The sequence below is a fragment of the Egretta garzetta genome, unplaced genomic scaffold (assembly GCF_000687185.1).
Source record: "Egretta garzetta isolate BGI_Z169 unplaced genomic scaffold, ASM68718v1 scaffold220, whole genome shotgun sequence".
Lineage (NCBI taxonomy): Eukaryota > Metazoa > Chordata > Aves > Pelecaniformes > Ardeidae > Egretta > Egretta garzetta.
The window spans coordinates 984,585-993,210 of NW_009258414.1; the positions used below are offsets into that span (position 1 = coordinate 984,585).

At 49.4% G+C, this 8,626-nt stretch overlaps 1 protein-coding gene across 1 annotated transcript in view; it reads left to right on the forward strand.

Moving 5' to 3' along the window:
• Positions 1–6,510, forward strand: part of SLC9A6 (solute carrier family 9 member A6) — an 18,316-nt gene extending 11,806 nt beyond the window's left edge. The window contains exons 11-15 of the mRNA XM_035898512.1: positions 6–78; positions 257–287; positions 1,507–1,586; positions 2,213–2,318; positions 3,363–6,510. Of these exons, the coding sequence (XP_035754405.1) occupies positions 6–78; positions 257–287; positions 1,507–1,586; positions 2,213–2,318; positions 3,363–3,638 (566 nt within the window). The 3' untranslated portion in view covers positions 3,639–6,510. The remainder of the gene's footprint in view (positions 1–5; positions 79–256; positions 288–1,506; positions 1,587–2,212; positions 2,319–3,362) is intronic.
• Positions 6,511–8,626: the final 2,116 nt, after the last annotated feature.

The window sequence follows — 8,626 nt, forward strand, 5'->3', positions numbered from 1 at the left end:
GACGCTCCTCATCGTCTTCTTCACGGTGTGGGTTTTCGGTGGGGGCACCACGGCCATGCTGTCCTGTCTGAATATCCGGTGAGTGCGGCGTGCATGGGGCTCCCCTGGCACAGCACATCCACTCCCTCGTCCCACTCTTACGTTAAGGTGCTCAGTTTTAAGGGACAAGAGGAAGACCCCGTCCTTCCCCCTGAAGCACAGTCCTACCCACCTGGCATTGCTTGTCCTAACCCTGTGCTTGTTTTCTGCTCCGCAGGGTCGGTGTGGATGCGGATCAGGAGAACGTGGTGAGTGCAGCAGCGCCGGGCAGCCTCTGCAGAGGAATTTGCACTGTGCTCGGTGCGGGGGTTACGTCGGAGACGATGTCAATGCCCCTCTGTGCTCCGCTCCCTTCCAGCTGTGGGAGGGTTTTTAGCTCCTCTGGTGAAAGAGTTTGCAGTCAGTGGGAGTCATGGCCTTTCTGTGCTCTCTGTGGCTCTCACGAGGCTTGCTTTCATTCAGTTGGAAAGAAGGGCAAAGAAGAAACGCTGGACTGTTTAGTCAGTCCATGTTACTGCTGCAATAGATTCAGTCTCTCCCTTGCTGAGTTTGAAATAAATACCAAAATGTGCATGAAATGGAGGCTCTCTGCCTCATCCCAGTGTCCAGGGCAGTACAGAAACACCATTTACTGACCCATTTTATGTAGTATCTTCTGTCCCGCTTTTACCCATGGGTACCCTCGCCCTCTCCTTTGCCCCCATGTTTCCTGTGGGTAGTTACATGGCAGCCCAGGAACCACCAGCTGTGCTCAGATAAATGCTGGAGCCCTGTGGCATCGGGAGTTTTCCTGCCTGGTAGCCCCAAACTGCCTCATCTGTGCATCTGCAGCCCGGTCGTGCTGTGGGGTTTGCACCTTGGAGGTTCATTTTATTCAGAGCCATTTATTGGGCTGTTCACCTCCTGGAGATAAAGCGTCAAATGCTAAAGGCAGCCCAGAGCCATAAATCTGAAAGCCAAATTTCTGTGAAATATATAATTGTATTCATAGTCCCCTCCAAACAGTATTATATTTTTTCTTCCACTAAAAGGAAGCCAGGAGTCCCCATAACACACGATTATTTGCATACAGAAATCTCAGGCGAGATTTGATGGAGGTTGGACCTGTCAGTCACTATTAAATGTGATGTCTGGATGCAGCTGCTGGCTCTGAGGCATTTTAAGACTTGGGGCCAGAAACTGGAAGGCTCTAGCAGAAAAATGGTCACTCTGTGCTTTGATACCAGCTCCCTAAGGCTGTTGCACGCTGCTAAATGCAGAGCGTGGTGCTGGAAGCACCTTCAGCCTGTCGTGATGTGAATGTCCTTATACTCGCTGCAACCCAAAGGTTTTTTCTGAAGAGGCAGTGGGAAGGTGTGTGTCTCCTTATGCCCCCCTGGGGATAACCTGGTGCCCTGTGGGAGCTCCTGGCCCCGATCCAGGTCGTGGCACCTTGCCACTGCTGCTTAATGTTTCACTCTCCCGCAGGGTGTCCCGGAGAGCGAGAGGAGGAGTACGAAGGCAGAAAGCGCCTGGCTCTTCCGCATGTGGTACAACTTCGATCACAAGTATCCTTGAATGGTGGTTGGTGTGTGCCGTGCCAAATCCCATCTGCCGAAGCAACTCCGTTGACTCAGAATGTGATCTGCTTCCCGCTTAGCAGAGGAGCCAGCGAGTGCTTTCCCATCAGGGCTGATTTTTATTTACACCTCCTTGTCCCTGTGGCCGAGAGAAATGACCATTTCCACCCGCTGTTAACTGGGAATGGAGCAGTAGCTGAGTTCAAAGCTGGGGTCTCTGAGGGTGGAAGCTCAGGGGGTCCTTGATTCTTGTGGCAGGTGGGCAGGAAGGGCAGGAGGTCTCCTCATTTGTAGCCCTCTTGCTAGATCTGTGCCGCTCGTCCCTTGCAAATGCTTTGCCATGAATTGGTGGAGGAGCAATCTGCCAGGCTGAGAGGCATAGGATGAAGGGACAAGTGATGCTGCCAAGCCTTTTCTTACCGGCACTGTGTCCTGGTCCGTTTGGTTGCATTCACGCTGCTCATCCCTACAGTTCTTGTGCCTCCAGGGACTTGTGTTTCTTTACTTCCTGTGATTTCCTGAAGACACCGAGTCCTTCACCGCTGCCTCTGTATCCCACCCCTCGACTTACTGACATCACCCTATTCCCTGTTATTCCTTAACCCTCTCCGCAGCTATCTAAAGCCTCTGCTGACGCACAGTGGTCCTCCTCTGACAACCACGCTCCCGGGGTGCTGTGGGCCTGTTGCCCGGTGCCTGACGAGTCCTCAGGCATACGAAGTGAGTCCATCGGTGTCCTTTCTGTTGCGGTGTTGGTGGAGTTTGACGTGTTTACGTTTCTGTGTAGTTTTTGGATGCTGCTCTGCAGCATTGAGCTGGGAGCCTGGGGGGGAGGTCAGATACTGTGGCTGATGGATGAGCTAATTCCTGTGGGCATTTTGCTTTTCCAGCTGACTCTTTGGTCATGAAGGGACTCGTGGTGTATTCGTGGTGGTTCCTCAGTGACTGGCTCAATGAGGCTGTCACGAGGAAGCTGTCATGGGTGTCCTTCCCCAGGACAAATTTCATCATCCCCCGCTTTCTTCCAGCCTTGCAGCTGAGCCATTCCTGTAGCCCCTTCAGCTGCATCACTTGCAACCAAAAACGTTGCCAGCATCTGAACTGGGGCTGATTTTCTCCTGAAATGGTAAAGAGCCCATGTTTGAGCAGCCCAGAGGGGCAGGGAGATGACGAGCAGCTTTGGAGAGCCCGTAGGCAGTGACCTCTTTCACCATCACTGCAGAGCCTGCGTGCACCCGCACTCTTCGAGGAGCTGAGTTCGCTCGTCAGGTTTGGCCTCCCATGGCTCTGCAGGTGGCTGGTGCCGGCACGGCTCTGCGGCAGGGCCGCAGCACTTGGGGCATTGCCATGGCCAGGAGCCCCTTGCAGTGGCAGCTCTCCGTGGCAGGAGTTTTCTTGCCCTTCCTGCAAAGTATCAGCGTTGAGTTCCCTGCACAAAACAGAGATGGCTCTGGTGGGTCAGCGATGCAATTCCTGTGGTCATGGGTATTTTAGTCCGGTCAAAGCCACTCAAAACTGCATTCCTCATGTACCTGGTTTATGGCATCAGAAGGAAGAGCTGAGAGCGCCCTTTTAGGCAGAAGTTAGGGTGTTGTGCGAGTCTCTTGGGCTCAGAGATGCCTGTGTGGCACATCTGGTTATGGTCATGGTGCAGGGGAGTCCGTGGGTCCATGCCTCTATCTGCTCATTCACTGCCACCGTGCGATTTCAAGCATAGCTATTCAGGAAGAGTTAAACAGAGCTTTCCTCCTGTTTGTTGCCCAGAATCAAGAGCAGCTGAAGGACGATGACTCTGACCTCATTTTGAACGATGGGGACATCAGTCTGACCTACGGGGATTCCACCGTCAACACCGACTCAGTCGCATCCAGCGGCACGTCGCGGCGGTTCGTGGGAAACAGCTCTGAAGACGCGCTCGATCGGGAGCTTGCTTTTGGGGACCATGAACTTGTAATCCGGGGAACGCGCCTGGTCCTTCCCATGGACGATTCGGAGCCACCATCAAACGTCCTGGATAACGCAAGACATGGTCCAGCATAAGGTTGCTCGGTTTAATTGACAGTAATATTTGCATATATGATCAAGAAATATGTACTACCTAAAGTCTAATGCATGTCTCGAAATGTCTAAGCTGTATAAATATTATTTATATGGTGTCAGAAGAATATAAATATTCTCTGCCAAGCACTTGTAAAGAACAAGCTGCGAATTTAAGTTAAAAACTGTGTTGACTGCACTGTGTAGGGTGGAACTGTTTTAGCGTAAGAGTCTTTTGCACACAGTGAGCTTCTTTAATGTGTGATTTGACAAGGGTTTAGTTCCCAGCGGGGTAAGTAAAGGAGCTGACTCCCTGTTCATCCTTTGAGCCTGGGAGAGGAGGGTGGCGAGGTGCTGGCGAGCAGTGGAAATCGCTTTGTATTCAGATGAGGATTGTTTGGTTTTTTGGGGTTTTTTTTGTCTCCGATCTTTGGATAGTCACAGTTGAAATATCAGCAAAAAATCTGCCCACAGACCCTCTTGCCGGGCAGTGGCTGGTGATAAACTTGTTGGCTTTGTGGGAACCCGAGCTGGGACCTGGAGACTTTCTGCTTTTTAGTGACGCTCTGCCCAAGCCTTGCTATAGCGGGCTAACGGCAGGCACCGGCCACGGCTGATAGCAAGGACTGCGGGCGTCTGGCTGCTCGGGTCGGGGCAGGAGGGAGGGCTGGTTTCTGTCCGTAGTCTAGTTTAGGAGAAGGAGGTGATCCCACAGAAACTACACCAGGCATGCATGGATTTTAGGGCTGAGCCCATCTTTCAGTGGTGGCTCAAGCAGCTTTCTAGAACCAGCCATCAAATTCTCAATTGGCAATGAATTTTCACTAAATTTGGGAAGCGAGCGTGTCTTTGTGCGAGCGAATCCCTTCTCCTGCAGTTATGGGCATAGCTGAGATGTGCAGAGCTCCCGCAGTTGCACGCGGGGCCGCGGAGTCTGGCCAACCTCGGACACAAGTTTTACGGCTGCAGATTGACACGGTACCTCCGGACCTCTCCAGAGGTATTGAGCATCTAGGTGGTACTGAAGGGGAGTTGTCCGTCCGTCCTGTATAGTCAAACATCGTTGCACTTTGTTTAATAACTCCTTAGCATGTTGTGTGTCTGTAATCCCCGCCTGATCTCTCTCGTGTCTCTTACCATTTAATGAGAAATGTTTGCGAGTTGATTTTGTTTGTTTTTTAATTTTTATTTTCCAAGGAAGAGCACAGAACAATTTGCGATTTCACACTAGTGTTAAAGGATTTACTCTGTAGTTATGGGAATGGCTAAAGGTGCAGTGAAATTGTTAACCCTGCCATCCTTCTTTTTCTCCTGAAAAGGGGGAATCACAGAAATTTACTGTATGTAATTTTGTCTATTTTAGCTGCAGTTTTGCTGTACAAACCTTTCAGGGTTACCGGTGCACTACAGGCCCGTTCTGGAGTTAACCCTCTTCAGAGGGCTTAAACAGAGGTGTTTCAAAAGAGAATATAAGAAAAAGAGCTGGGCGAGTCCAAGCATTCGCAGCTTCCATTGGCTTTCCTTGGAACGAACTCTGCATCTCCCAGGATCCGACCCTGAGACCTCAGAGCAGTTTCCCCACGGCTGTTTTCCCCAGCACCACCTGAGAGTTGGAGGAGACAGGGAAATACTGAAATTTTTAGCATATATGTATAGTTGAGAAAATAAATTTAAACTTTTTTTTTTTTTTTTCATTTTCTCAGGTCTAAGTAACATTGCCTTAAATATATGGATGTGAGACTAATTATTTTGGCATTTTATCCCCACGAAAATGCTTTCTTTTTCCTTCTGAACAAAATGTTTAAGTGTTGCCATAGGACTCCTCTAGAAGGGGGGTAACGCTCTGTTTATATTTAGACAGGACATCTTCCTTGCACCGGTAAATGGCAGTCTTGCTGTTGATGTAGCTGTTGGATTAGCGCTAGCCTCTTTGTTTCCTGCTATGCAGGAATTCCATAAAGCGTGCATTTTATATGATGTCTGTAACTTAACTTCGTGTGTTTAAAAAAAAACAAACAAACAAAGAAGGAAAAACAAAAAAAAAAGTAGGTACCTGTTGACTTTAGGTTTACTGCATCACTTCTACATCCTGTTTTTTGTTTGTTTTGCCTGTCTGAAGAGGTATGATAAATAACTACCTCTTGTTTTTTCCTGTATAATCTGACTATGAGTTCAATTTACAAAGCTGGCGTTGGTGCAGCCGGAGGTGCAGAATGGTTCTGCTCCCCCCGAAAGCCTGCGGTCCCATCACCAGGCCCCTGGCACCGGTGCAGCGTAAGGGCGGCACAGGGCTCCCTCCCGGGCAATCCCTGGCTGAGGCGCAATTTTGCGGCCAAGCGCTGTGAGGTGGCCACAGCCTGATGTTTTACCGTAGCCTTGGTGGCGTTTCTCTCTTTCTCTGACCCTTTGACTTCAGTGGTTTATCCACTCTCTTTAAGCTTGCCAACACGTTACCATAAGCCTCAGCTTTTGACGCCAGTGACAGTTTGGTTAGCGCCTTAAAGAAAAAAAAAGTTAACAAATGATGATTTTCTGGGTTACCTGTGAACTCTTATGATCCATACATAATATAACCAGGACCGTTTTGAATAGTCTTGGTGACTGAATGAATCTAAGCTGAAATTCAGGAGTGATTTAATAAATGACTCGGATTCATCCCCAGCTGATTACTTTCTTTGTCCTGCTGCAGCGGAGAATACACGCGTGCCTGGTTTTCAGATGCAGACCCTGATGGCTTGCGTGCTGCAGATGAAGTTAAGGGTACCGTGGAGAATCAGGCCCCGAGACCTTTTGCCAAATAGAAAAGGCAGCCCCGAGGAGGCAGTTTACAGCTCCCACAGAGATTTAGTGAAGGTGCCCTTCTTCTGTAAATTGAATTTTCATGGTTTTTGCACACGAAAAAGCATTGTAGGTAAAGTTATGATTTGTACTAGTACTGTCGATTTGTGTGGTAATGGCATTAACTCCGTAGTTGTGGTGTTTGTGCAGCTGATCTGTGATAGCCGATGATCACTATTGGACCTTCTGTTTACACTGACTAAATCCTTTACTGTTGCGTTGTACTGTGAAAGAAGGATTATGGGCCTATAAAAGATTTTTTTTTTTTTCTTTTTTTTTTCCTGGAATTGTGTGTACCGTTTCATTAATTCACACGGAAATAAATCTGTAGCAAAATGATGACGTGCCACTTGACCTTCTCAGACTAGTTTGTTCATGGCCTTTGGCTGGCGGGCAAGGCAGCAGCCATGGATGTGATGCTGAACCCCGTGGGCTGGAGGGGCCATCCTCCCTTGCAGGAGCAGGTGCTGGGGACTGGAGAGATGCTGATGTCTGCTAAAAGCCGCTGCAGCTCCCGGGCTCCTCCATGGACAGCAAAACCCAGCTGGCGTAGCTCGGCCCACTCACACATGTCCTGGGGCGGTGGGTGGACCTGCGCAAGAGGCATCACTACGGGGTGTTTGCAAAATTGAGGCTCCTGAGCTTTCGTGGGCTTTTATGTCCCATATTTTTGTTGAATTTGCAGTTGGGCTCATGGCAGCTGCTCTGCCGTCCTTCAGAAGCGATTCTGCCCGCCATCTCCCATCTGTACCCTTTTTTTGGTGCTATGTGCTGTCAGAGCAGCTGAAGAGGTTTGTTGTTCAAATGTTTTACAATCCTTCAATACAGAGGGCATCTCAGAAACTTCAGGAATCTGGTTTTGAGAGTTTTGATTTGCAAAGGACAACCTTCACCTTTCAAACGGTTTAAAAATACATCCTTCGTAGCTCTGTATCACTGCGAGAGGATAGCCCCTGAAACCCAGTTCAACACACTTGTCTTCCATCCATAGCGTTGGCCAGCTAAGGGGATGTCTGTTCTGCTTTCTGAAGGTACTGCGGTCCTCGCATGGGGCGGCAAGGCCTGAGCTGTCATGCTGGGCTTTGCCAAAGCTTTGGCTGCAGCTCACAAAAGCACGGTGTGTCTGCAAGCGAGATGGGCTTGTCCAGCATCATGCTGGTCGTGGGTGGCCTGTGCTACTGCAAGTCACAGGAGTGGGACAGGAGACAACGGTGTTGATTTTCTTACTATGAAATGATGCTAATTCCACCATGCACTCTTGCATCTCAAAATCCTGACAATCAGACTAAACACCGCTAATCCTGCTGGGTGCACACCATCCAGCCCAGCTCGGGTCGTATGCGGGCATGTAACTAAACCAAACAAGGATGTAGTTTAGCAATTGAACAAGTGCCTTTCGGCAGCTCTTTACCCTCATAAACCCTGAAAAGAAGTGCAGCACACCCCTTACAAATGAGTTGTTTTGTTGAAATGTGGTATGATTCAGGCCCTGGGGCTCACCATGGGTGAGGGCTATCTCCGGTGCCCAAAATATAGCCAGGTCCAGCCGGTGTACGTCCACCTTTCCCAATGCTTGCAGCTGCAGGCAGGCATCGGCATCCTCTGGGACAGGTTTGCTGTGTCATGAACTGGCATGTCATTTCAGCCATGCAAAAAGATTTTGGGTAGCTGCTCTTCAGAGGCATGGAAAGAAGGGACGAGGCAGATCTCTGCATGTCTGGGGAGGGGGACTTGCACCGCAGGTGGGCACGTAGAGCCACCGCTTGCTGAATAGCCCCCATGTTATTAGTTCAGTTCAGTTTGAGCTGATGAGGGACAGCTTTCAGTCAAGCTATCGTACCACCTGGGCATGTTCATGCGGGGATCAGTAAAATGCAGGGAAATGGGCCAACGCCAGGTATCTACAGCCTCAAAAAAATCACAGGGCTGTTTTTAGAGCAATCCTGTATTCTCATGCCCAAGGCACAGACAGTCTTGGCTCTCTGTCTCCATGTCATGCTGGGGAAGCCTTCATGTGAGGCAAAATTAAAAAAAAAAAAAAAGGCAAGCTTTTAATTCTTCTTCCTTATCTCATCATGGCCTGCAAGGATCTCTTGTCCTTGCTGGGTCCTCTAGATGGCAATATTGGAAAGGACAGTAATTGTCCATCACCG